Source organism: Sorex fumeus, unplaced genomic scaffold (genome assembly GCF_029834395.1).
Source record: "Sorex fumeus unplaced genomic scaffold, SorFum_2.1 ptg000098l, whole genome shotgun sequence".
Taxonomy (NCBI): domain Eukaryota; kingdom Metazoa; phylum Chordata; class Mammalia; order Eulipotyphla; family Soricidae; genus Sorex; species Sorex fumeus.
The window spans coordinates 4,276,270-4,304,114 of NW_026606155.1; the positions used below are offsets into that span (position 1 = coordinate 4,276,270).

Consider the following 27,845-nt stretch of genomic DNA (forward strand, 5'->3'; position numbering starts at 1 on the left):
TCCCGTATGGTCCCCCAAGCACCACCAGGAGTAATTCCTGAGTGCAGAGCCAGAAATAACCCCTGAGCATCGCTGGGTGTGACCCAAAAAGCAAAAAACAAATAAATAAATAAACTCCAGCCCCTGAGTTCGGCCCCTAAACTCGGGCCCCTGAGCTTAGGACCCTGAACCCTGCAGAATGTGCAGCTGTCGTCCGAGGCGCGGTCGGCCCGGACCTACCGCGATGAGCTGGATGCGACGCGGGAAAAGGCGGCCCGTGTGGAGCGGCTGGAACTGGAACTTGGCCGCTGCCGGGAGCGGCTGCGTGACGTGGACTTCTACCGGGCCCGCATGGAGGTGCGTGCCCGCAGCTCACTGGGTGTGCCCGGCCCCCCCAGCCCGCCGTTCCTGTCACCCTCCCCCCCCCCCACGCCCATGATGTCGGTGGCTGCACTGGCACGCATGGACAGGCACTTTCTCCGTTTTTTCTTTGTGCTTTCCTAGCGTTGCCAGGGCGGGAACAGGGCCATGGGAGAGCACTGTTCCCATCCTCATGAGTCTTTTTAGGTGAAAGGGGCGAGGTTCCTGCAGCCTGACTCCAGGGCAGCTCCCTGACTGTGGGTCGAGGGCGTGGGTCAAGGGGGCTATCCGGGCAAAGGGGGCTTAGTCCTAGATGTAGGCACGGCCCCAGGGGTCTCCAAAGCCTGAGGTCGGAGCAGGGGCACAGCAGGGAAGGCCTTTGCTTTGCACACAGCCGACCCGGGTTCGATGCCTGGCACCCCATAGGGTCCTCGTGCAGCATCAGGGATGATCCCTGAGTGCAGAGCTAGGAGCAGTCCCCGAGCACCGCTGGGCGTGACCCTAAACCAAAACTTCTCCAAAGCCTGCAGGACACAGTCCACAGCTACAATTACTCCCACTTCCCCTTGCCCACCCAGGACTGCGATTTGGCCAACAAAGGGTTACTCCAACTCCCTTAACACCCACAGAGTATAGCAAGGGATGGGTTTGCCCCGAGGATCTCACAGGTCGGGGTGCAGACAGGCCAGTGCCCCTGGGTCCCTCACGGGAAGTCCACACACACACGTGACTGACTCTGCACAGGCAAGGTGGCCGGGTTCGGAAGCGTTTAGACTGGGCAGCGCAGGTGGGGTTTTGAAGGCTGAGTAGGAGTCTGCTGTGGAAAAGGGCTGTGGGGAAGGACACCAGGGTGTGCCGAAGGGTCTGGGTGGGGGTGGCTGAGCAGAGGATCCCAGGGTCCCTCAGGGCTTTGGCTCTGAACGCCCCGATCCCAAGAGTCTGCTCAGCACTGGGCCCTCCCAGGGCTGTGCATGTGAAGGACCGGGCCAGCCCCCCCCAGGCGGGAAACGGGCTTCCCCAAGTGGCCGCTGCTGGCCGGGACATTGTATGGAGCAGCTGACTGGGCCCAGGAGCCGGGGAAACTCAGCACCCACTACCCCCCACCGTCAGGAAAAGCCCCCACTCGCCTGGTGGCCGGTGCAGCCGTCCTGCCCACGGGGCCTCGCGGTCAGCGCCGCCACCCATAGATGCTGGGCCCTGGCATCATTCCCTTTCCCAAGTGGGGGCTTCTCTGGGGACGTGGGGTCCCTCTCCTGCTGCCGGCAGAGCCCACAGAACGAATCGGCATGGGTGCCCCAAGGAGGGTCAGCCTCCAGCTGCAGTCTGATGGGAGGTGGGGTGAGGAGAGGAGAGAGAGAGAGTGTGTGTGTATGTGTGTGTGTGTGTTTATGTGTGTGCGTGCATGTGCATGTGAGTGTGTGTGCATCATGTATGAGTGGTGCAGGCGTATTTGTGTGTGTACATGTGAGGGTGCATCATGTGTATGTGTGCATGCATGTGTGCATGTTGTGTGGATCTGTGTGCATGCGTGTACATGTGAGTGTGCATCACATGTATGTGTGTGTGTACACAAGCATGTCCGTCGTGTGTATATGTGTGCATGCATGTGTGTACGTGTGAGTTTGTGCATCGTGTGCATGTGTGTTTGTATCATGTGTACATGCATGTGCGTGTGTGTACGTGTGAGTGTGTATCATGTGTGCGTGTGTGTACATTGTGTGTATGTGTGTGCATGTATGTGTGTGGTACATGCATGTGCAAGAGTGTGTGTGTGTTTGGGGGCTCCGCGGGGGTCTTTCCCCGGACCCCCTGCCGCCATATGCAGCCCCTCCCTCGCTCTGTGGCCCCCAGGAGCTTCGGGAAGACAACATCATCTTGATCGAGACCAAAGCGATGCTGGAGGAGCAGCTGACGGCGGCCCGGGCCCGCAGCGACAAGGTCCACGAGCTGGAGAAGGACAACCTGCAGCTCAAGTCCAAGCTGCACGACCTGGAGCTGGTGAGGGTGGCGTGGACGCCACTGCTGGCCAGAGGGGTTGGTGGGCACATGCTGGCCTCAGTGGGCTGACAGGTGCTGGGACTCGGCCCCAAGGTGCCGGCCGTGCTCCGGGCTGTGCATTGGGACGCGTGGGTCTCTTCGAGCTTCCGAGGGGGGGACCATAGGGGGGCCACACCTGGCTGTGCTTAGGGCTTCCTACTGGCTCTGACTTCTGGGGTCACTCCTGGCAGGGCCTGGGGAATCACCCTGGGTGCTGGAGATCACGCGTGCTCGGTTGCATGCCAGGCGAGAGCCTGTCCACCGCCCTGTCCCTCTGGCCCTTCTTCTCCGGCCCTTCAGGGTGTCAAGCGCAAAGCTGCCTCCACCGTGGGCCTTGCTTTAGACCTTGTGCCCTGCCCCCATGGCGTCCCCGTGGCCTGGTGCCCTGCCCCCGTGGTGTCCCCGTGGCCTGGGCCCTGTCCCCTTGGTGTCCCCATGGCCTGGGCCTGCCTTGGTGCTTCCATCACCCGGGCGGTGAGGTCCTTAAACTGCAGCGTCTCTGCCCCCGTGGCTAGGCCCTCTTGGGGCCATTTTCGTGCAGCCACGTTCATCCAAACCAGGAGGGGGCTCCAGGGCAGGAGGGTTGGTTGCAGGTGGTGGCTGGTCCCTGTGGACGGACCCTCACGGCCCCGCTGCCCCCCGCATCAGGACCGGGACTCGGACAAGAAGCGGATTGAGGACTTGCTGGAGGAGAACATGGTCCTGGAGATGGCCCAGAAGCAGAGCATGAACGAGTCGGCGCACCTGGGCTGGGAGCTGGAGCAGCTGTCCAAGAGCGCGGACCTGTCCGACAGTCAGTGTCCCCACCGGAGCCGCGGCTCAGGCACCCCCAGCAAGGCGGGGTTCTGGGTTCCCTGGCAGGCGGTTCCGGGGTAACCCAGAGCACACAGGAAGCGCATGTGGGGGGCGGAGCGCGGGAGGCTGGGGGGGGCGGGGTGTGGTCCCCCTCATCCTTGCCCCCGACCCACACTCAGGACCCCTCTGTGTGTCAGTCACAGCACCCCCGCCCTGTCCCCCTGCTCCATCTCTGGGGTGCTGCTTCCTGCTTCCTCCCCTCCCCCTAGGTGTGGCCACGAGGTCCTGGCCACTTCCTGCCTGCCCTGCACCTTATTCCCCCTGCTCTGCCCCCGCCTAGCACCCAGGTCCTGCTGTTGCTTGCGGATAGGAGGTGGGTGGGCCGGCCGCCAGGGCCAGCACAACTGGGCAGGAAGCCGGCAGCGCCCGGCAGACAATAGGCCGGTTCCTGTGTCCAAAAATAGCACACGTGCACGCAGGCCCGAGAGCCAGTGTGTGTGCAGGGCCGGGCGGGGTGGGGTGGGTGCAGGGCGGGTGCAGGGCCCGGTGGGGGAAGCGGTTGTTTCAGCGCTGCCTAAGCAGCCCTAGATGCAGAGATGCGGAGATGTCCCGAAAGCATCTGTCTTTCCTGGGGCCGGGGCTGTTGCCAAGCTGTGCACTGAACTGAGTTTGTGTGGGAAGAGGAGGTTCTTTCTATGCCCTGGGGCCGCCAGGTGCAAGGCTGAGCTGCAAGGGGAGGGCGGCTGCCCCCTGGTGTTCGGGAGGAGGACTGCAGGGTGTCCGGCTGGTTTTCACGGAGGCGGGCAGGAGGCAGGAGACAGTCCCACTGTTGGTGACCTGGAGGTTCAGGTTACCGGTGACCACCACGGCCCAGTCCGGAGCACAGAGCTGGGAACCGTCCCCGAGCACTGTGCGTGGAGCAAGAAGCAGGGTGGACGGCAAGGTCCATACCGCACAGTTCCCCAGCACTGCCCGCCTGGTTCAAAAACAAATAAACAAGAAAACCCAATTCTTGGGACTGGAGCAATAGCACAACGGGTAGGGTGTCTGCCTTGCATGCAGCCGACCCGGGTTTGATTCCCAGCATCCCATAGGGTCCCCCGAACACAGCCAGGAATAATTCCTGAGTGCATGAGCCAGGAGTAACCCCTGTGCATTGTGGGTATGACCCAAAGAGGGAAAAAAAAAACCAAAAAACCATTCTTTCTGGTTTTTTAAATAAAGAGGGGAATATTTTTTTTCCATTTTTTTCAATGCTGAGAGTTGAACTCTGGGCCCCTGAGCCATCTCCCAGAACTTGCCTGTGGGCCATTATTAGTAGATGACTCTTTTTGTTTTATATTTTGGCTTTTCTTTTTTTTTTTTTTTTTGCTTTTTGGGTTATGCCCAGTGGTTACCCCTGGCTCTGAACTCAGGAATTATTCCTGGCGGTGCTTGGGGGACCATATGGGATACCGGGAATTGAACTCAGGTTGGCTGCATGCTAGGCAAATGCCCTACCCGCTGTGCTATCGCTCCGAACCCTTTTGCTTATATTTTCATCTTGCTTACAAGTTTTGATTTTTTTTTTTTTGCGGGGGGGGGGCACACCTGGTGGTTCTCAGTTTATTCCTTTTTTTTTTTCTTAAGGGAGAGTTTGTACCACACCTGCAGTTGCTCAGGGATTATTCCTGGCCCTGCACTCAGGAATCCTCCTGAAGGTGCTCAGGGGACTATGGGAGATGCCAGGGATTGAGCCTGAGTTCACCATGTACAAGGCAAATGCCCTTCCTGCTGTGCTGTCGGTCTGACTCAGAGCTTACTCCGACTCTGCACTCAGGAGTGATTCTGGTGGGGCTCAGGGGACCCTCTGTGGTGCCAGGGATGGAATCTGGGTCAGTCAGATGCACACAAGTGCTGTACTATCATTCTGGTTCCATATATATATATGTGTGTGTGTGTGTGTGTGTGTGTGTGTATAATTCTTTTTAAAGAAGTTTACATCGGATTTCTCATTCATTTGAAACTTTTTTTTTTTTTTTTGGCTTTTTGGGTCACACCCAGTGATGCACAGGGCACAAGGGTTACTCCTGGCTCATGCACTTGGGAATTACTCCTGGCGGTGCTCAGGAGACCATATGGGATGCTGAGACTCGAACCCGGGCCGACCGTGTGCAAGGCAAACACCCTACCCACTGTACTATCGCTCCAGCCCCTCATTTTAAACTTCTTGGGAAATCACACACCAGAATCTCTGGACGCCCTTTTCCTGGGGATGACGAACACTAGGCAAACTGGACAGAGGTCCTGCTGTGGCCCTGCAGACATGACTAGCTGACCACCTACCGCATCCCACCCTCTCTCAAGCTGGACAGGCCCCTCCCAGAGCAGGCACAGAGAAACTGCTGCCTCCTGCCCCCTCCGCCGTCCAGGCGGATCAGGGTCTCTGTGAACCCACCCGCGGCCTCCAGCTCTGGCCCAGACTCACCCTCACCCGCTTTCCTCTGGTGTTGGGGGTGAACTCCCCTTGCTGGGGGGGTGGTACCCTACAGATGTGATTGTGGTGCTGGTAGCACCTGCGAGCCGGGGTGGTGGGCTGGTGGGGGACCAGGGGGCCCCCAGCTCTGACCTAAGTCTGCCCCCCACCCAGCCTCCAGGAAGTCGTTCGTGTTCGAGCTAAACGAGTGCGCGTCCAGCCGCATCCTGAGGCTGGAGAAGGAGAACCAGGCTCTTCAGAGCACCGTGCGGGGGCTGCGGGACGCCGCACTGGCCCTGGAGGAGAGTGGCCTCAAGTGTGGGGAGTTGGAGAAGGACAACCAGCAGCTCAGCAAGAAGGTGGGACCCGGGAGGAGGCTCAGGGCGCCCCCACCCCCAGCAGCGCTTCTGGGGGGGGGGAGTTCCCTGGAAAGGGAAATCACTTCTTACATGTTTGATTTTTTTTTGGGGGGGGTTACACCTGGCGGTGCTCGGGGGGAACCATATGGGATGCTGGGAATTGAACCCGGGTCGGCCGCGTGCAAGGCAAATGCCCTACCGGCTGTGTTTGAGTTTTGATTGTTTTGTGTTTGGGGGCCATAGCCCGTTGGGCTCAGGCATCACTCCTCAAGGGGCTAGGGGGACCATGATCTAATCCCAGTGCAAGGCAGACCCTACCCACTGTACTATCTCTCTGGCCATTATCTTTGTGAATTTTTGGTTTGTTTTTTTTTGGGGGGGGGGTGGGGAGTGGTGGTTTGGGCCACACCCAGCTGTGCTCAGGGCTTACTTCTGGCTCTGTGCTCAGGGATCACTCCTAAAAGGGCCCCGGGGGACCATATGAGGTACCCGGGATTGAATCTGGCTTGATTGTATGGAAGGCAAGCACCTTACTTGCTATGCTGTTGTTCCAATCCCCAATTACTGTTGGAATTCTTTTTTTTTGTTGTTGTTGTTTTTGCTTTTCGGGTCACACCTGGTGATGTACAGGGGTTACTCCTGGCTCATACACTCAGGAATTATTCCTGGCAGTGCTCGAGGGGAACCATATGGGATGCTGGGAATCGAACCCAGGTCGGCCACATGCAAGGCAAACGCCCTACCCGCTGTGCTATCGCTCCAGCCCCTTCTTTTTGGTTTGGGGTCACACCCAGCGGTGCTCAGGGCTTACTCCTGGCTCTGCACTCAGAAGTTACTCCTGGCGTGCTCGAGGGTCTCCATATAGGATGCCGAGAATCGAACCTGGATTGGCCAGGTGGAAGCTTTACCTTACAGCCCTCCCTGCTGACCTATCGCGCAGGCCCCCAGTTACTGTTATAAAAACCTCACACAGGAAAGAGCAGGCACTGCTATACCTTGGGTTTTTTTGTTGTTGATGTTGTTTACTTTTGGCTGAAGGTCACATCCTGCAGTGCTCAGGGCTTACTCCTGATTTTGCGCTCAGGGGTCATTTTGTAGCAGTGTTTGGGGGACCCTGGGTGGTGCTGACCCTTGAACCAGGGTCAGCCCCATGCAAAGTAAGTGCTCCACCCACTGTGCTCTCTCTCTCTCCAGCCTTTTGGGTTGGTGAGATCCCCGAGCACAGCGCCGGAATTAAGGCCAGAGCACAGAAAACGGGTTCAGAGCCTTGACATCAAAGGCTTCCTATGTGGCCGCACCCCACTTTCTTGTAATGATGACACACGGGAAGGCCCCCACATGCACCCCGGGTGCTCCCGGCGGTCAGCCAGGCTGCGCAGTGGGAGGACAAGGGCAGCAGTGGTGACCGAATTGCAAGGAGTCCCGCTCACACATTTCCCCCATCCCCGGTTGGGCCCCACCCCCTCCAGCCTGCTCCTGACCCCCAGGGCGGTCCCATACCCACACTTGGGACCCTTGGACGAGACAGTGGCACCTCCAGCAGCCAAGGGACGTGCGTGGTGTGGCGGGGAGCGGGGGTCCCGCGGGGGCCAGATGAGTGCTGAGTGGTACTCAGCATCCCCTGGGAGCACTGGCCGGTCCCAACCCTGACGCCCCCGTGCTGGGCCCCCGCCTGCAGGTGGAGAAGCTGCAGAACCAGCTGGAGAGGGAGAAGCAGAGCAACCAGGACCTGGAGACGCTGAGCGAGGAGCTCATCAAGGAGAAGGAGCAGCTGCAGAGCGGCCTGGAGGCCCTGAGGGCCGAGCAGGCCCGGCAGGTAGGATCCCGAGCACCGCTGGAAACCTGTCGCTCAGGCCCCCGAGGGGACGCTGGAGGCCGGGACAGCCCCTATGACCGCTGGAACAGCCCCTCAATCCTCCAAACAGCCCGTATGATCCCGGACAGTCCCCATTACCTCCAGGACAGCCCCTCTGACCCCCGGGATAGCCCCTCTAACCCTGGGACAGCCCCTATGACCCTCAGGACAGCCCCTCTGACCCCCAGGACAGCCCTCAGAACCCCTGGGATAGCCCTCATGATCCCTGCTGTCCTCTCTCCGAGCACCCACATGTCACCACGTGGCCCCGCAGCCCTTCTGACCCTCTGCCGGGTGCTGTGCTAGGGTCCGTGCACTGGGCTGCATGACCCCAGGCAGCCGACTTCTCACCCTGCAGGCTGGGGCTGGGAGCACTGCAGGCCCCACAGGGATTCAGCGTCCCAGACCCGACCCGAGACCCCCCCCCCCCCCCACACACACACACACCCGGCCAAAAGCTGGTGCTCAGAGCTCGAACTGCACGATAGGGACCGCCACCTGGGGGCTCTGTGTCTGTCTGTCCTGCATCCCCCCTCCATGCAACATAGCACCTGCATAGGCAGCAGTGCCCTGCAGGGGGAGTGTGTGAGCTCTGTGAGCACTATGGGGGGGGGAGGTACTGGGGGCCATCGGGCTGCCAGGCTTTCTGACAGCACCAGTAAGGAGCAAGGGACTTGCCGAGGGTGCGAGAGCCCGTAGCAGGGTCGCTGACTGTCCTGCATAGGCCGACAACGGGGAGCCCATGCAGGCTGTGGGGTCACGTTGCTGAACGTGACCCCAGGGTGCTGAGTTCCTTCCCGGGCTTTAAAGCCAGTTTAGGTTTCTGTTTGTTTTCTTATTTATTTATTTGGCCCTTTGGCCCACACCTGGTTCAGGGGCTACAGGCTCTGCACTCAGGGACCACTCCTGGTGGTACTCAGGGGGGACCATATGGGATGCCTGGGATCGAACCTGGGTGGGCTGCGTGCAAGGCTAACGCCCTCCCCGCTGGACTATCAATCACCACTCAGGCCCTCCCTAGACTCTTCACATGTCCAGTCCTGGCCCCTGGGACTCCTGAGGCCAGTGTGGGGGGGGCGGCCTTGGAGTGAGTGTGTCCAACCCTGCCCACCCACCCACCATGGACCTCAGCCTCACGCATCCATCATCCACATCACGCCCCCCTCCTCGCTGTTCCCCCCCTCCCCCCCGCAGGTCAAGGACCTGGAGCAGGAAAAGGACCAGCTCAACCAGACAGTGTGGTCGATGCGCCAGGGGGCCGCGGCCCAGGACGGAGAGAAGGAGGCCAAGGCCCTCCAGCAGGCACTGTTGGCGGCGCGCAACCAGCTGGGGCGGCTGGAGGACGAGAAGCAGCTGCTCCAGGAGGAGCTGGCACAGGAGAAGGAGAAGGGCGAGCGGGCGGGCGCGCTGGAGACGCAGCTGCGGCAGCTGGAGGCGGAGAAGGCGGCGCTGGCCACCGAGGCGAGCTCCCTGCGCGCATCCTCGGAGCGGGCGGCCGCGCTGGAGCACGAGAGCCGGGGCCTGGCGCTGGAGAACCGGCAGCTGCGCAAGTCCCTGGACACGCTGCAGAACGTGTCGGTGCAGCTGCAGGAGCTGGAGCGCGCCCACAAGCAGCTGGACGGCGAGAACGCGGAGCTGCGGCAGATGGTGGAGAGCCTGCGCTTCGCGGGCGCGCAGGTGGCGCGCGTGGAGCGGGAGAACCAGGAGCTGGTGCGGGAGCGCGACGGGCTGCGGCAGAGCGTGGAGCGGCTCAAGGCGCGCAGCCGCGAGGCCGAGCACCTGCAGCGCAGCCTGGAGGACGCCCGCGCCGACAACCTGCGGCTGCAGCAGGGCCTGGACGCGGGCGCGCACCGGGCGCAGGAGCTCGAGCGGCAGCTCCGCGAGCGGGACGTGGAGACGCAGGTGCTGCGGCCGGCGCAGCAGCAGCTGGTGCGGGCCGGGGCCGAGCGCCTGGCGCTCGAGCAGGAGGTGGCGCAGCTGGAGAAGGACAAGAAGCTGCTGGAGAAGGAGAACCGGCGGCTGTGGCAGCAGGTGGAGCTCAAGGACGCCGTGCTGGACGACAACGCCGCCAAGCTGTCCGCCGCCGAGCGGGACTGCCGCGCGCTGGACAAGGAGCTGGCCCGCTGCCGGGACGCCGCCGACAGGCTCCGGGAGCTGGAGCAGGACAACCGGACCCTCAGCCAGCAGGTCACGGTCCATAGCCGGACGCTGGCCACGCTGAGGGATGTGAGTGCTGGGGGCACCCAGGAGCCCGGCCTCACCCAGGGGCCCGGCCTCACCCAGGGGGTCTTTTTTATTTTGGGGGGGGGATCTCACTCGGCGATGCACAGGGGTTACTCCTGGCTCTGCACTTAGAAATCACTCCTGGCAGTGCTCGGAGGACCATATGGGATGCTGGGAATCGAACCTGGGTCGGCCTGTGCAAGGCAGATGGTCTACCCGCTGTGCTATCGCTCCAACCCCTATTTTTTTTGGGGGGGGTTTTCTAATGTAACTTTTATTTTATTTTATTATATTTTGCTTTTTGGGTCACACCCGGCAATGCACAGGGGTTACTCCTGGCTCTGCACTCAGGAATTACCCCTGGCAGTGTTCAGGGGACCATATGGGATGCTGGGAATTGAACCCGGATCGGCCACGTGCAAGGCAAACTCCCTACCTGCTGTGCTACTGCTCCAGCCTCTCTAATAGAACTTTTAAATTTTTTAAATTTTTTTTTTAATGAATCACCGTGAGATACAGTTACAGACTTACAACTTTCGTGATTACGTTTCAGTCATACAGTGATCAAGCACCCATCCCTCCACCAGTGCCCATTCTCCACCACCAATGTTCCCAGTGTCCTTCCCACTACCCCCATCACATTCCCCCCACCTCTGTGGCAGGCACATTCCCTTTTACTCTCTCTCTCTCTCCTTTTGGGTGTTATGGTTCTCAATATGGGTACTAAGTGGCCATCATGTTCGGTCCATGTAGTCTACTTTCCAGCACACATCTCCCACCCTGAGCGAGCACTCCAAGCATTTTTTTTTTTTTTTTTACTCTTTGGGTCACACCTGGCAATGCTCCTGGTGATCTCAGGAGACCATATGGAATGTCAGGAATCGAACCCTGGTCGGCCATGTCCAAGGCAAACGCCCTCCCCTCTGGACTATCGATCCAGTCCTCCCTGGACTCTTCACCTTGTGTCCCTGGGACTTGCCAGGCCACAGTGTAGGGGGGAGCCTTGAAGCGAGTGTGTCCAGTTCTGTGCCCGGGCAGACGCATCCCTTGCTTGGCCACCCACGGGTTCTGTTCTCACACCACAACCTCTGCTCATGGCACCCAGCATGCCTCAGAGTCACGTTTTCTGGTGGCTGTAGAGGGTTGGCTGGTGGCATCACGTATGCCCATTAGGTTGTCTTTTTTCTTTTCCCCTCTGTTCTCTTCGGTTTTCCGATTTTCAGGGAGGCTTCAGGGCTACGGGAAGAGGGCAGGTGGCCAGCCTGGGGCCCTGGCCTGTGCTCCCTGCTGTTGTGTACACGGGCACCTCTCGGAGCTTGTCCCGGTCCTCCTTGCAGAGTGCCCGGGGTTTCGGCATGACTAGCTGCCACGGTTGGGCTGGAGCGGGTTGGGCACAGCGGGTAGGGTGTTTTTGCCTTGCAAGCGGCCAACATGGCCCACCGGAGTTCGATTCCTCCACCCCTCTCGGAGAGCCCGACAAGCTACCAAGAGTATCTCGCCCACACGGCAAAGCCTGGCAAGCTCCCCGTGACGTATTCGATAAGCCAAACACAGTAACAACAATGGAGACGTTAAACTGGGCCCTCTCGAGAAAATCGATGAATAACGGGAGGAAAGTGACAGTGACAGTGACGGCTGCCACGTTAGAAGGGCTTAGTGCTCACATGGCTTGGGATGCCTGCAGTGACCCACGTGGACGGGCTTTTTATTTGTTTCTGTTTTGGGGGCCACTCCTGGCGATGCTCAGGAATTTAGTCCTGCCTGGGAGGACCAAATATAGGATGTCAGGGGTCCAACCTGGGTTGTCCACATGCTAGGCAAGTACCCTCCCCGCTGTAGCCGCTGGTTGGGCTTCTGCCCTGGGTGACTGGACAGGCCACCCTGGGGGCTCTTGGGGGGAGGGTGGGCCCTGAGCAGGGGTCCTGCTGAGACTCTGAGGCTCCCCACGGCAGGGGAGAGGGACCAGCGCGCCCATCCCAGGTCTCGCCCTCCTCCCCCGCCTCTGTGCTCTCGGCAGTGGTCCCCGAGTCAGGATGTTTCTCTGACTGGGACCTGTGGGGAGCTGGCGGGAGGTGGGCTGAGCCCCGAGCTGCCAGGTTGCTGTGGTGGGGGGGGGGTCACTGGGACCCTAGGACCCTCTGCCTCGGGGTGGCGCACCCTACTCTGCCCTCGGGGTGGGGAGCATGGCTGCCTCTGTGGTTCCTGCCCTGGGCCGTCACCCCCCCCCCCTCCTCTGTGGCCTCACAGGCAGCCCCGACACTAGGTCCAGACAGCTCTCCCAGGGGCAGGGTCTGTGCCCCCCGCCCCCACCTGCTCACCCCGCGCCCCTCGCTGTCCTCACAGGACCTGGTGCAGGAGAAGTTGCGCAGTCAGCAGTTGAGCGGTGAGCTGGACAAGCTGATCCAGGAGCTGGAGAAGTCGGGCCAGGGCAGCGCCAGGGAGAAGTGGGCGCAGCGCGACACGTGAGCACACCCCAATGTCCCGTGGTCTGTTGCTCACAGCCTCTTAGGTGGTTCGGGTGTTTTTTTTTTTTTAAGTAGATCACTCTCTTTTGTTTGTCTGTTCTATTTTTGTTTTTTTTTGGGGGGGGGGTCACACCGGTGATGCTCAGGGGTTACTTCTCGCTCTGCACTCAGGAATTACTCCTGGCAGTGCTCAGGGGACCATGGGGGATGCCGGGGATCGAACCCGGGTCAGCCACATGCAAGGCCCACGCCCTCCCTGCTGGACTGTTGCTCTGGCCCTGTAGATGGGCTTTGTAGAGCAGTTTGATTTGATTTGATTTTCCTGGTTTGGGGACCACACCCACGATGCTCAGGGGTCACTCCTGGCTCTGCGCTCAGGAATCACTCCTGGCGGTGCTCAGGGACCATTCGGGATGCTGGGAATCGAACCCAGATCGGCTGCATGCAAGACAAGCACCCTCCCCACTGTGCTATCGCTCTGGCCCCATTTGTAGGCAGTTTTAACCCATGGGTGCTAATGTGCACCCTCAGCATGCAGTTGAGTTCCTTAATTAACACGAGTCGGGTCTGACGTCTCATGTTCGTTGGGTGTCACTGTGTGGTGTCACCGGGATGGACTCGCCCTTTTGTACCGTGTTTGCTGCCTGGGGCTGGGAGACGGCTCAAGGGGCTTTGCATGCAGGAGTCTGTGTTCAGCCCCCGTGCCACCCCGTCCCCTGGACACCACTGAACCAGCAATGGGCTGGGAGGAGCCCCTGGTGCAGAGCAGAAAGTGCCCTGATGCCCAGCCCACCCACAGGGGAGGGAGATCATGATCCCGGCCTTTACCTGCAGTGACTGAGGGGGGTTAGTTTTTCCTGGGGAGCACCCCCCCTCGCCTCCCGCCTCAACTCGGGACACACCTGCCTGGTGGGCAGCATCTTTGGCACCTGGCAGAAGATGCTAACTGCGCGTAGGTCGCACTGGGCTCGCCTGGCCATGCCCTGGGATTCTCAGGGCCTGTCCACGGCGGGGACACCACCAAGCGGTGGCCCTAGATTTGAAGGTGTCGGGTGTTGGGTTTCTCCAGGAACTGCCAGGCTCTGGATGTCCAGAACGAGTCGGCAGTGAACAGCTCACTGGCCAGGAGAGAGGAGAAGATCGTGTCCCTCGAGGCCCAGGTGGAGGAGAAGGTCAGCCTGAACCAGCAGCTCGAGAGCGAGCTGCAGGCGGTGAGTGGGGGCCTGCCTATCAGCCGCAGCTGGATCCGTCACCCTCACCTGGCACCTGTCAACTCTCATCCGTCACTTGTCAGCCTCTCGGGTTACCTGTCAGCCCTCATCACCTGGCACCTGCCAGCTCTTAACTGTCACCCACCTGTCTTCACCCATCAACCTCATCTGGCCCCTGTTAGCCTCATCTGTTATCTGTCAGCCCTACCTGTCACCCATTAGCCTTCCCTGACATCCATTTGCCCTTAACTGTCACCTGTCACCTGTGAATTCTTTATTTTTTTTTCTTTCTGGGTCACACCCAGCGATGCACAGGGGTTCCTCCTGGCTCTGCACTCAGGAATTACTCCTGGCAGAGCTTGGGGGACCATATGGGATGCTGGGAATCGAACCCGGGTCGGCCGTGTGCAAGGCAAACGCCCTACTTGGCTTCACTATCACTGCAGCCCTCACCTGTGGATTCTTTAGGGTCACCTGTGGGCCCTCCCCTGTCACCTGTCACTTGTGAACCTTCCCTGTTACTTCTGAACCCTTCCCTGTCACCTATGAACCTTCCCTGTTACCTGAGCCGTTCCCTGACACCTGTCACACATCAATCTTCCCTGTCACCTGTGAGCCCTTCCCTTCACCTGCCACCTGGTCAGTCGGCTGTACCCCAGCTCAGAAGCCCAGCAGGCTGGGTAGGCGCCTGCCCCTCCCCCTACTCGACCCCCGGGGTCCCCGCTCACAGCTCTCCGGGTCGCAGGGTTCCCTGCCCTTGCTGCCGTGTTAGCCGGGACACAGAGGGGCGGGTGCCGGGGAGGCAGCGCCCCCTCCACGCCGGCTCAGGTGCCCCCCGCCCGCCCACCCGCAGGTGCGCAAGGAGTGCCAACTGCTGCGACAGCACTGGCAGGAGGGTGCGGTGGCGGCCGCGCACCAGGAGGCCACCATGGAGCTGCTGCGCGTCAAGGATCGAGCCATTGAGCTGGAGCGCAGCGTGAGCACCTGGGAGGCCGGAGCAGGGCGGGGCGAGAGGCGTGGGGGTCCCCCCCGACCCGGAGCTGAGGGGCCCCGCCTCCCGCCCCCCAGAACGCGGCCCTGCAGGCGGAGAAGCAGCTGCTGAAGGAGCAGGCGCAGCAGCGGGAGGCGCAGGGCGCGGTGCTGAACGCGCAGATGCGGGCGCTGCAGGAGCACAACGCGGCGTTGCAGACGCAGACGGCGCAGCTGCAGGTAGGCAGCCGGCGCTCGCGCTCGCCCGGCAGTGCTCGCGACCCGGCTCCAGGCTCCGCGCTCCGGGCCAGGGGACCCCAGTGGGTCAGTCACCTGGCAGGCCAGCGACTCACAAGCCCCTGGCACCGCCCAGCCCCCCAGCCCTGGCGTTCCTTCCTGAGCACAGAGAGAGTGAGAGTCTCTGTAAATAGCACTTCCTAGCCTTGGGGTCATGGCAGGGGGGAGAGGGCCGAGCCTGTGTTTCTCTGTTACTGTTACTATGTTACTAAAGTCTGTTCCTTGAGAAATCAGTATGAGGGGCTGGAGCGATAGCACAGCAGGTAGGGCGTTTGCCTTGCACGCCGCCGACCCAGGTTCAATTCCCAGCATCCCATATGGTCCCCTGAGCACCGTCAGGAGTGATTTCTGAGAGCAGAGCCAGGAGTAATCTCTGAGCATCGCTGAGAGTGATCCAAAATGAAAAATAAAAAGAAAGAAAGAAACCACAGTGGGAGGGGCTGGAGCGATAGCACAGTGGGTAGGGCGTTTGCCTTGCCAATGGATGATCCAGGTTCAATTCCCAGCATCCTATACGGTCCCCCAAGCACCACCAGGAATGATTCCTGAGTGCAAGAGCCAGGAGTAACCCCTGAGCATTGCCGGGTGTGACCCAAAAAGAGGAAGGAAGGAAGGAAGGAAGGAAGGAGTGGGAGTGATCTGGAGGACCAGTACTCAGGGACTGAACCAGCAATAGATCCTCAGGTTTGATCCCTGGGAACCACATGGTTCAATCCTCAAACCCCCCTCAATAGATGGCCCAAAAACCGAAGGAGGAAGGAAGGAAGGCAGAAGGAAGGGGGCATTCACCCCTGGCGGTTTCTGTTGTGATGATTTTGGGTCGATGCTAAGCCCAGGATGGGCATGGAGGAATGTAATGTCAGGTCATCGTGGGTGGACAGTTTGTGGACATCAAGCAGGTCAGGTGGGTTGCTAGAGTGTTCCAGAAGCTCTCTCCCCTCCTTTCTGATTTTTCTGATTTATTTTTCCCCCTCTCATTTAAAAAGTAGGTTTTGGGGGCCAGGGCGATAGTACAGCAGGCAGGACACTTGCCTTGCACACGGCCATCGAGGTTCAATCCCCCGCACCACACACGGTTTCGTAGATAGGAGATCAGCCTGCAGCACTGCTGGGCATGGCCCAGCCACAACAAGAGAAAGTGGGTTTGTAGAAGCCGGGCATAGGGCTGGAGAGAGAGCACAGTGGAGCATCCCATCGGGTCCCTGAGCACAGAGCCACGAGGAAGCCATGAACACCACCGGGTATGACACCACCCCCTGCTCCGACCCCACTGCAAAAAAAAAATCAAATCAAATAAAAAGTAGTCAGAGGATGGGACTGGAGAGAGAGTACAGCAGGTAGGGTGCTTGCTTTGCTGTGGCCAACCTGGGTTCGATCCCCAGCACCCTGTATGGCCCTTCCCAGCCCTTCCCACCAGAGCTGAGCACAGAACCAGGAGTACACCCTGAGCACCACCGTGTGTAGCCCCAGAGCAAACAGAAGAGAAGTGGTCGGAGGGACTTGGGGAGGTGCTTGGAGGGTGGAACCCAGTGCCTGGCACTGCACGGTCCCAGGAGCAGGATCAGGCTCAGCGCTGGGTGTGATCCCGGGCACTGCCCAGTTTGGCCCCGGAAACGTACGAATGAAAGTCGGAGCCGGGGAGGTGGTGCAGGAGGGGCGGCCCTTATGTGCGGTGACTTCGCTCAGTCCCCGTGTGGCCTGGTGCCCCTAGCAGGGGGGTGTGAGCCCCAGGGGACAGGCGGCGCTTCCAAAGGAGAGGGCGGGCCCGCCACCCTGACCGTCGGGGAGCACCTCTCTGGGTCTGCATTGGAGCTGCTGGTCGGCTCCCGCGGGGGTCCCTAGCCCGCCCCCCTGAGGCCACGCCCCCCCGCCCCCGCAGGTGGAGAATTCCACCCTGAGCTCGCAGAGCGCCGCGCTGGCCGCCCAGTACGCGCTGCTGCAGAGCCAGCAGGCGGCCAAGGAGACGCAGGCGGAGGCCGAGCAGAGGCAGCAGGAGCGCCTGGCGGCCGCCCACGAGGCACTGCAGCAGGACCACGAGCACCTGGGCGCCCTGCACGAGCGCCAGTCGGCCGAGTACGAGGCGCTCATCCGCCAGCACAGCTGCCTCAAGGCGCTGCACCGCAGCCTGGAGCTGGAGCACAGGGAGCTGCAGGACAGGTGCGTGCCCGGGGGACGCGGGCCGGGCACACACAGGGCTGCGGGAACATGGGTCAGGTACACATAGGGACACGGGGTCACGGGCCAGGCACACACAGAGATGTGGTCAGGCACACACAGGGGCATGGGGACACAGGCCAGGCACACACAGGGATGTGAGGACACAGGTAAGGGACACACAAAGATGTGGTCAGGTACACACAGGGACATGGGGACATGAGTCAGGCACACATAGGGACACGAGTCAGGCACACACAGGGACACAAGCACACACAGGGACCCGGGGATACGGGCCAGGCACACACAGGGACATGGGGTCACGGGCTGGGCATACACAGGGACACAGGTCAGGTACACACAGGGACACGGGAACATGAGTCAGGCACACACAGGGATGCAGTCAGGCACACACAGGGACATGGAAACATGGGTCAGGCACACACAGGGATGCGGTCAGGCACACACAGGGGCATGGGGACACAGGCCAGGCACGCACAGGGATGTGGGGACACAGGTAAGGGACACACAGAGATGTGGTCAGGTACACACAGGGACGCGGGGACATGAGTCAGGCACACACAGGGACACAGGCACACAGAGGGACACGGGGTCACGGGCTAGGCATACACAGGGACACAGGTCAGGTACACACAGGGACGCGGTAACATGGGTCAGGCACACACGGGACATGGGGATACAGGCCAGGCACACGCAGGGACACGGGGTTACGGGCCAGGCACACACAGGGACGCGGTCAGGCACACACAGGGACATGAGGACACAGGTCAAGGACACACAAAGATGTGGTCAGGTACACACAAGGACACAGGGACACGGGGGTCAGGCACAGACAGGGACAAGGGGAACTCAGAGTCAGAGACACACATGGACGCACAGACACTCAGGGTCAGGCACACACACACACATACACAGACACACACTCCTGGTCAGATACACACAGATACACACTTGGGTTCAGGCACACATACACAGACACACACTCCCGGTCAGATACACACAGATACACACTCGGGGTCAGGCACACCCACAGATGCAGGGACACTTGGGGTCAGACATAGACATACACACACCTGTACCCGCCGATGCTGGGCCCTGAGCACCTGCCCGGCCCCTCAGTCATGGCCCATGTGTGACGGCCTGGTTTGAGGAGGGGTACCAAGGTGGGGGAGCAGTCTCTCAGCTTTGAATCGGGGGTCCTCCTAAGCCATCCATGCACACGGCTGAACCTGGGGGTACTTCAGGCCTCTGCCCTCCCTGATGCAGCCTGGCAGCTCAGGGGTGAGGAAACTGAGGCCAGGGGCTCAGCTCCGAGGGCTGGAGGACAAGTGTGTGAGGCCCCCAGCGCTATCCCTATTGCTGCTGTGTGGTCCCCTAGGCACTGGCGGGAGTGACCCCCAACACCTCTGGGTATAATCCCCCCCCAACAACAACCCCATTAAGAGAGAGGATTGAGGGGCTGGAGAAAGAAAATGAGAGAAGAGAGAGAAGAAAGAGGAGGGAGGGAGGGAGGGAGGGAGGGAGGGGGAGAGAGAGAGAGAGAGAGAGAGAGAGAGAGAGAGAGAGAGAGAGAGAGAGAGAGAGAGAGAGAGAGAGAGAGAGAGAGAGGGAATGGAGGGGGCTGGAGAGATAGCACAGCGGGTAGGGCGTTTGCCTTGCACGCGGCCAACCCGGGTTCGATTCCCAGCATCCCATATGGTCCCCTGAGCACCAGCAGGTGTAACTCCTGAATGCAGAGCCAGGAGTAACCCCTGTGCATCACCAGGTGTGACGCCAAAAAAAAAAAACACAAAAATTTTTTTTAAAGTTCAAGGCTCGAAGAGGTGGATTATGGGGGGCTGCCTGGGCCCTGGGGCCTCTGTCCAGGCAGGAGGGCTCAGGGTCTCTGCCTGGCATCCGGATGTTCCCTCTGTCGTTCCTTTCCCGTTTGGGCTCAGGGACCCCCTGGAAACGAGGAGCCCCTCGGGACGGGCGGGGAGATGGAGGCAGAGCTGCTCTGCAGGAAGCCGAAAGGTCCCCCTAAGCCCCGTGGGTGGGGGCTTCAGGTGTCCACTCCCTGACCTAGCCCCCACAGCTCGGCCGGGCACCCCCATGGCCCCCCTGTGTCCCCCAGGCACGGGGCGGCCCTGAAGCACGAGGCCCGGCTGGAGGAGCTGGAGGCTGCACTGCAGCGGGAGCAGCAGAGCAGCGCGGCCACCGCCAGCGAGAAGCAGAGGCTGCAGGCAGAGCTGGACCGGTGAGTGCGCCTGGGGCGGGCTTGGGGCGGGCTTGGGGCTGGGAGGGCCAGGCGGGCCGGGCCAGAGTCAGTGCGTCGGGTTCCGGGATTGTGTCAGGCAGGGAGACAGGGCGGGGGACAGCCTGACCGGGTCCCCTGCATCTTCCACACAGCCCTGCCCTCCCTGGGGCAGCCACAGGGGCCACTGTCACCCCAGTGTGTGTGTGCACGCACACACTCACACATACGCCACACATACAACAGACATGGCCACACAAACACACACCAGGCTCACACACATACACACACCATACACATACTCACTCACATACACCACACACGCACGCACATACACCACGCACATATTCACACACGCACTCACACACCAGACACACACACATATACCACACACACAGCAGACACTCATACATACACCACCTACATACCAGACACACATATACCACACACCAGACATGTACTCACACACCAGACACACACACTCACATACACCACACACACACCAGACACTCACACATACACCACCTATATACCACACACACACACACACACACACATACACCACACACACACCAGACACTCATACATACACCACATACACACACTCATATACACCACACACACACACCGGACACTCACATAACCACACACACACCACACACACTCACACCAGACACATACACACTCACATACACACCACACACAACACCAGACACACCCTCACAAACACACCACACACACCAGACACACACATACACCACACATGACACTTCACACTGACATCAGGAGGGGAAATCAGAAAGGGGCTTGGTCAGGGTTAGATAGCACAGCAGGTAGGACGTTTGTTTGCTTTGCACAGGTCCACCCAGGTTCAATCCCCGGCATCCCATAAGGTTCCCCTGAGCACCACCAGGAGTAATATCTGAGTGCAGAGCCAGGAGTAACCCCTGAGCATTACTGGATGTGGCCCAAAAACAAACAAACAAAAAGGTCTTGGAAAGAAAGCTGGGAAGAGTTCTAGGATTTTACACATACAGAAAGTTCTGGTTGGGGCTAGAGCGATAGCACAGCGGGTGGGGCGTTTGCCTTGCATGCAGTCAACATGGCTGACACAGGTTCAATTCCCAGCACCCCATATGGTCCCCTGAGCACCGCCAAGAGCAATTCCTGAGTGCATGAGCCAGGAGTAACCCCTGAGCATCTCTGGGTGTGACCCAAAAAGCAAAAAAAAAAAAAAGTTCTGGTTCTATATTTTCGAATAAGTTTTTTTTCCCCCAGGGTTGGAGTGATAGTACATCGGGTAGGGCATTTGCCTTGCATGCAGCCAACCCAGGTTCGATTCCCAGCATCCCATATGGTTCTCCCAGCACTGCCAGGAGTAATTCTGAATGCAGAGCCAGGAGTAACCCCTGAGCATCGCTGTGACCCAAAAAGGAAAAAAAAAAAGTTTTTTTTCCCCCAGGGCTGCAGATGGACCCAAGTCTGTGTCAGGCACCCTCTTGGTGCGCCTCTGCTGACACGGGCATCTGAGCTGCTCAGTCCAACATGGGGGCACCAGAAATGCCCCCTCCAAAGTCTGGGGTCCTCGTCTGAAAGCCTCTGATTGAGTCACACCCCCTCGATTTCTTCCCAAGGCTCAGAAAAGTGACGGTGCAGCCAGAGAGACAGCATAAGGGTTAGGTGCTCCCCTGGCAAACAGCTGGCTCGGGTTTGATTCCTGACACCCCAGAGGGTCCCCCGCGCTCCACCAGGAGTGGTGCCTGAGCACCGCCAGATGCAGACTCCAAACAGGATGGCGGTGTGGCCGCTGGTTGCTCCGTGGACCCCCTCTCTAGCCCCTGTGCCTCGTGTCCCCCCTCCCTGCCCCAGGGTCACTTGCCTGCACCAGCAGCTGCAGGGGGAGCATGAGGAGCTGCGGGTGCACACCAAGGAGCTCAAGACGGCCCTGAACACGTCGCAGCTGGAGCTGAACCGCTGGCAGGCACGCTTCGACCAGCTCAAGGAGCAGCACCAGAGCATGGACCTCTCCCTGACCAAGTTGGACACCCACCGCGAGGTGCCACCTAGCCCCAGAGTGGCCGCTCAGGGTGCTGGAGTTCCGGCATGTGGCCTCCCATGTGGACGGCTGTGCCCTGCCTGGAGCCCCCTGCCCACCCATGGCCTTTGCTTGTGGTGCAGGGTCCAGGGGGTACATGGAAACGGAGGGAAGAGGGGTTTCAGCATCGCATCCCGGTGACTGAGCACCTATGGGTGGTCTGTCTTGTAGCTGCTCGCCCGGCTCAAAGGGAACTTGGAAGAGGAGAACCAACACCTCCTGGGCCAGATCCAGCTGCTGACCCAGCAGAACCAGATGCTTCTGGAGCAGAACCTGGAGAGCAAGGAGCAGTACCACGAGGAGCAGAAGCAGTACATGTAAGGCTGTGGCTGGCAAGGTGCCAGCCCTGCTGGCCATCCCATACCATTCTCAACCTTGCTGACCCCGTCCCCGGCAGCCCTTGGCCCCGCCCACATCAGCGCCAGCTCCTCCCAGCCCCGCCCCCGGCAGCACCAGCTCCTGCTGGTTCCGCCCCTGGCCCACCAACCACCAGTGCTGGCCCCGCCCAGACATTTCCATCCTTGCTGACCCCGCCCACATCGCCACCAGCTCCTCCCAGCCCCGCCCCCGTCAGCACCAGCTCCTGCTGGCTCCGCCCCTGCCCCACCCCCAGTGCTGACCCCGCGCTCACATCATTTCCATCCTTGCTGGCTCCGCCCACATCACCACCGGCCCCGCCCCCACCAGCACCAGCTCCTCCCAGCCCCGCCCCCGTCAGCACTGGCTCCTGCTGGCTCCACCCCTGGCCCCCCACCAGCAGCACTGGCCCCGCCCACACCATTCCCATTCTTGCTGACCCCGCCCACATCAGCACCAGCTCCTCCTGGCCCCGCCCACACCAGCACCAGGTGCAGGGGAGGACTCCATGTCCCAGACGTGTAGTGCTCAAGTGAGCATCAGGGCAGGATTCTAGGTCCCCAAGGGACAGTGTTCCAATAGGTCCAGGGGAGGAGTCCCCGAGGGACAGTGCTCCGAGCAAGTACCACAGGCAGGTTGCACCCCACTGTGCTCTGGTGGGAGGGTCCCAGGGACCCTGTGCCGTGTTGGTTGTTCCTTCGAGATTGCCCTGCTGCGCCTTGAAGGTGCCCACCCACTGCCCCTGGATGCTGGCAGTGCCTGGAGACCCCCAAGTGAGATGCAGGTCCACGGTGGGGTCAGAGCAGGAGCCCTGCCTGGGGGCCGGCTGGAATAGGGCCGAAGCCCCCAGAGTTGACGTGGGACTGTAAGTTCTCCAGCACTCAGGGCCGCACAGCCGAGGACACACTCCGTGTCGCTGATGGGGGTGCTGGGAACCAGGGTGACAGGGCTTCAATGTCTGTGATGGACCCCCTTTGGCATCAGAGCCTGGGGGCGCCCCCTGCTGGGCAGGACCTCACAGCCTCAGATCAGAGGCACCAGAGCTGCCCACTGAGGTGGGGGGGAGGGGGGGCTCCAGATTGTGGAGACCCTGCGGGTGGTCGGACTCTGGACTGGCAGGATCGATGGCAGCCGCAGAGAGCAAACCTCACACCCTAGTGCCCACCCCAAAGAAGAGGAGGGGCAGCCCCCAGACCTTGCAGGGGGCTCAGAAGCCCGACCAGGTTCCTGCCATTTAGAAATCCAGAGCTACGGGGGTTCTGACGGCGGTGGGGGGGGGACCCAGCAGTCACCCCCGGGCTGGGCTCATTCCTGCAGGCCCCTCCCCACCTCCTGGCCCCAGACACACACACCCAACCCCCACCCCCACTCTTGCGTTTTTGCATTTTGTTTTTGGGGTTTTTTTCTTGGTATTTGGGCCATCCCGCGGTGCTCAGGGCTTCTGTCTGACTGTGCTTACAGATCACTCCTGGCAGGGCTCAGGGGACCTTTAAGAGTGGTGGGGATTGAACCCGGGTCAGTTGCATGCAAACCAGGAGTCCTGCCAACAGCACTCTGTCTTGGAAGGGTCATTGGAAACGACCTCCAGTGGGTCCTGGGTGATCGCACCCCCTGGCACCCTCAATAGCCTTGTTGCCTGTCCTTACCTCTGCAGGGCAGACCCCTGCCCGCCCCGACCTGTGTCTGGGGACCCCCACCTCTGCATGATGCTCCCACTTGCGTCTCCCCTCCCTCGCTCTCGGGTCAGTCATTTCTCTCTTCCCTGTGCAGAGACAAACTCAACGCCTTACGGAGACACAAGGAAAAGCTGGAAGAAAAAATCATGGATCAGTACAAGTTCTACGACCCCTCTCCAAAGAAGTGAGTCGGGGGACCGGAGCGATAATACAGCAGGGAGGGCGTTTGCCTTGCATGTGGTCAACCCGGGTTCGATTCCCAGTATCCCTTAGGGTCCCTCAAGCAGCACTAGGAGTAATTCCTGAGTGCAAAGCCAGGAGTTCACCCCTGAGCGATGCCAGGCATGATCACGATCACGATCACGACCACCCTGTTGTTCGCCGATTGCCTCAAGCAGGTGCCAGTAACGTCTTCTTCGTCCTAGCCCTGAGATTTTTTTTTTAAAGTGCCATATTCAAGGCTTTTTCAGGGTTAGGAGAATGAGACCCATCATTGTTACTGGTATTTGGCACATTGGGTATACCACAGGGAGTTTGCCAGACTCTGCCGTGTGGGCAGGTTACGTTTGGTAGCCTGCCAGTTTGTCCAAAGTAGGAATGAGATGATAAGATGTCATGCGGCCGCAAATGCGGCTGCGCGCTTCCGGGAGCTGAGTGTGATAATCTCTGGATCCTGGCCGTTGTTGGAGTTACACGGCAGTTGGTGGGTGTAACTGTCTAGTTACTGGCAGGTCCAGTCCCAAACCGTGCAGGCTTGGAGATCTCAGCCCCGGGTCCCACACACCTGGGTTCCTCTGCCAGTTCTTTTATGCATGAGGCTCATCCAAGTGTGTGGAGAGTGGTCCCAGCATGGCCTTGGCTGGGCCCCGGAGGTCTTCAGCTGTTGGGCCCTGGTGGAGACAGTCAGGCACAGGGTAGGAGACTCTGCCTTGTTCTCTCCCGGGAGCTGAGTGTCCAAAAAGGCATGATCCAAAAAGCAAAAGAAAAATAAGCAAAAAGTGAGTTGGGTTTCAGGGGCTTCTCTCGGCTGGAGGGACCTTCCCCATAACCCCTTCCCCACCAGGTGTGGCCCCAAACCAAACACATGTCCAAAGAGAAGTCTTCGGGAGCCTTCAGTCCTCACAACACTTCTCTGTACCCACTGGACCCCAGAACAGCCTCATAGGAACCCCCCCTTTCCCTTTTGTGGGACTTTGTTGTGGATGGCATGGAGGGCCCAGACTCGGGGCCTCCCGCTTGCAGGCTGCTCTGAGCCCCTAAGCCCTCACCCCAGCGCCCTCGTGCCTCTATGCTGGGGCCAGCCTGTTGCACCGTTGCTGAGTATCAGCAGACAAGGAGGGTAGTTGTGACCATGTTTCTATCACGTCGCTTAGACTGACAGACCCAGGAGAGGGGAGCTTCTCCCACACCCCCCCCACATGTCCCACACATCACCCAGCCTTGGGGGCTGGCGCGCAAGATTATGTGTTCCCAGTGCAGCTCCCGTGGAATCGGGCCACAGCATGGCATGTGCTTCAGCCTGTTCCATTTCTTCTCTTGGGCTCCACGTGGCGATGGTGATAGTGCAGGTGCCTTGAACTCGGGGGCCCCTGACTTCCCAGCTGGGGCCCGGGCTAACCTGCGTTCAATCCCCAGCATCCCGTTGGGTCCCCTGAGCAGGTGTGACTCCCCCAAACACCAAGCCCCACTCCAAAAGAAAGTTCCCAGCTCAGTGACCGGCAGTGGTGTAGGGTGTGGGGTGTGAGGGTGACCCGTGCGTCCTACCAAACCTGCATTTCTCACCAGGAAGAACCACTGGATCGGGGCCAAAGCCTTAGTCAAGCTCATCAAACCAAAGAAGGAAGGGGGGAGGGAGCGAGCCAAGCCGCCCTCCGACAGCACCCCCTGTCCACTGGAGTCCCCCGACCTCACCTCCCCGTGTGGCCCTCAGTCGCCCAGGGCACAGCTGGAGACCGCTGAGAGCCCCACTAGCCCGAACTGCGCCGAAGAACGAAACCCCCAGAACAGGGCGATGTGGAAAGGTAGGTGTGGGGTGGTCTCACGTCGCCAGGGGTGAGGGGTGCCGCGTGCAGGGTCTCGGCTGCCGGGCTGTGAGACCCCCTCATCATTGGGCCTTTGGTGAGGCACGCCCCTCATCACATGACATGGACCCCGAGTCCACGCAGGGCCAGAGACAAGCCCGCACAGTGCGTGTGGGGGTTCCTGGGAGGCACAGACCCCCAGTGACCCCTCATTGGCACTCCTGGGGTCCTTGTCTGGGTCTGAGAGGGGACGCTTCCCCGCAGCCTCTTCTTGAGGTCTGCGGGCCCCTTCTTCCGGAGACTGTCTGTCAGTGGACCCTCTGCCTGGTCACCTTGTTCGGCTATTTAGCCCTGAAGTCCCCTCGGGGATGCTGCCAGCTGATTGGCATAGACCTTTTCTTTTCTTTCTTTTTTTTTTTTTTTTAGTGAATTAAGGGAGTTTTTTTTATCAAATGAAACTTGGTTAGAAAGAGATGAGAGGGGGGCCGGAGCGATAGCACAGCGGGTAGGGAGTTTGCCTTGCACATGGCCGACCCGGGTTCAATTCCCAGCATCCTATGTGGTCCCCCAAGCACCACCAGGAGTAATTCCTGAGTGCAGAGCCAGGAGGAACCCGAGTGAGCATCAAGGGGTGTGACCCAGAAAAGCAAAACAAAACAAAAAAATAAAGAATTTTTTTAAAAAAAGAGAAAAGAGGGGAAATGTGGGTTCAAGAGAGAACACAGGGCAAGGGCCAGAGCAATAGTATACAGTGCGTAAGGAGTTTTCCTTACACGTAACGGCCAACCTGGGTTCAATCCCTGGCATCCCATGAGTCCCCCCCAAGCACTGCCAGGAGTGATTCCTGAGTGCAGAGCCAGGAGTAACCCCTGGGCATTGCCAGGTGTGGCCCAAAGCAGAAAGACAGCACAGGTACAGAGAAACACAGAGCCCAGCTGGCCAGAACGTGGGCTTGAAGAACAAGCCTGCCTAGAGCCTTCTTCCTGGCATACACAGGAGAACTGGCCCGAGGGGTCAATGTGGCCAGCCCCAGGTCACTCCTCGGCTCCAGGTACAGCTCCACCAGGAGGGACTCCCGAGCACAGAGCCAGGAGTAGCCCAGAAACAAGCGCAAAAGGAAGATGGTGGGCCAGAGGCTTAGCCGAGCAGGGCAGGCACCCAGCTGAGTTCCATCCCTGGCACCTTTCAGGAGTGATCCCGCCACCCTACTGCCCGCAGTGGCCCAAAGACAGAAGTGGGAGGAAATAGGGTCGGGGGCTGAGTGACCGCCCTGGGTCCAGCCCTCCATGCTGCAAACAAGGGAAATGGCAGAATGCAAAGGGGTCTCCGAGGTCCTATCTGTCTGTCACTGTCCTTATGCTGGTGGCCAGGAGTGGGGGTGTGGCGGGGAGAGGTGAGGAGGGAGCAGGAGGGAGGGAGCGAAGAACGCATGAGAGGGACCCCCCCCCCCCCAGCAGCCCCTGAAAAACTTTTCCTGCCTGATTCAGCCGTGCGGGCGCTGACCACCAGGTGGCGCTGTGGAAGAAGCGGTGACCGACCCAGTGGCCAGCAGCCACCGAAGTGGGCAAAGGTGGTCCCCGCCCCTGCCCGCAGCCCCACCCCAGCACGTGTCAGGAGTGAGGTTAGGCTCATGGTGGGCTCCAGCAAGCCTCTCAATCCAAGCAGTGTCAGATTGAGTGGAGAACATGCAGGAGGAGGCTCAGGGGAGGGTCCTATGGGGCAGAGAGGGGATGGGCTCAGGCGTTCGCTGGCCTTGCCCAAACCCTGCTCAGTCCCCAGCATCGTCTGTGATCGAGCACTGCCAGGAGTAAGCAAGCCCTGAGCTCCTCTGGAGGTGGGTGGGTCCCCTCCAACATCTCCCCACCCCCCAAAATGAAGAAAGTTCTCAGGTGCAAAAAAAAAAAATAATAAGATTTTGTTATTGTCGGCACTTCCTGCCCTGTGACTGAGTCATTTCTCACGCAGAAAGACGGTGAGTGAACAGGACACAGGCCCGGGTCTTCGGCACGACCAGGCGTCATTCAGGGATTCCGAGTGCTTCGGGTGGGAGGAGGGGAATTATAAGGGGATGAGGGTGAAGTCAGGTGCTCCGTGAACATCGCGTTTGTGGTGATGGGAATGCAGCCTCTCCGCCTGGGGCTCCCCTCGCGTGCCGGGAACGGAAGGCCAGCCTGGTGCTAAGGTCCCCTTGGATGTACTGAGCCAGCCAGAGCCCAGAGGGTCCCTGGCTGGGCTCTGAGTCACCAGCCCATCTCCAGGGCAGGGATCCCAAAATCTTAAGTC

General features: G+C 60.1%; 1 protein-coding gene across 1 annotated transcript in view; it reads left to right on the forward strand.

Annotated features, from left to right (window-relative positions):
* Window positions 1-27,845, forward strand: part of CCDC88C (coiled-coil domain containing 88C) — a 98,861-nt gene that overhangs the window by 59,966 nt on the left and 11,050 nt on the right. Inside the window, exons 10-25 of the mRNA XM_056133657.1 lie at window positions 178-336; window positions 2,191-2,337; window positions 3,025-3,169; window positions 5,801-5,985; window positions 7,664-7,801; window positions 9,035-10,066; window positions 12,407-12,525; window positions 13,598-13,739; window positions 14,593-14,715; window positions 14,808-14,948; window positions 16,885-17,162; window positions 19,294-19,416; window positions 21,283-21,469; window positions 21,680-21,825; window positions 23,636-23,725; window positions 25,327-25,562. Coding sequence (XP_055989632.1) covers window positions 178-336; window positions 2,191-2,337; window positions 3,025-3,169; window positions 5,801-5,985; window positions 7,664-7,801; window positions 9,035-10,066; window positions 12,407-12,525; window positions 13,598-13,739; window positions 14,593-14,715; window positions 14,808-14,948; window positions 16,885-17,162; window positions 19,294-19,416; window positions 21,283-21,469; window positions 21,680-21,825; window positions 23,636-23,725; window positions 25,327-25,562 — 3,391 coding nt within the window. The remainder of the gene's footprint in view (window positions 1-177; window positions 337-2,190; window positions 2,338-3,024; window positions 3,170-5,800; window positions 5,986-7,663; window positions 7,802-9,034; window positions 10,067-12,406; window positions 12,526-13,597; window positions 13,740-14,592; window positions 14,716-14,807; window positions 14,949-16,884; window positions 17,163-19,293; window positions 19,417-21,282; window positions 21,470-21,679; window positions 21,826-23,635; window positions 23,726-25,326; window positions 25,563-27,845) is intronic.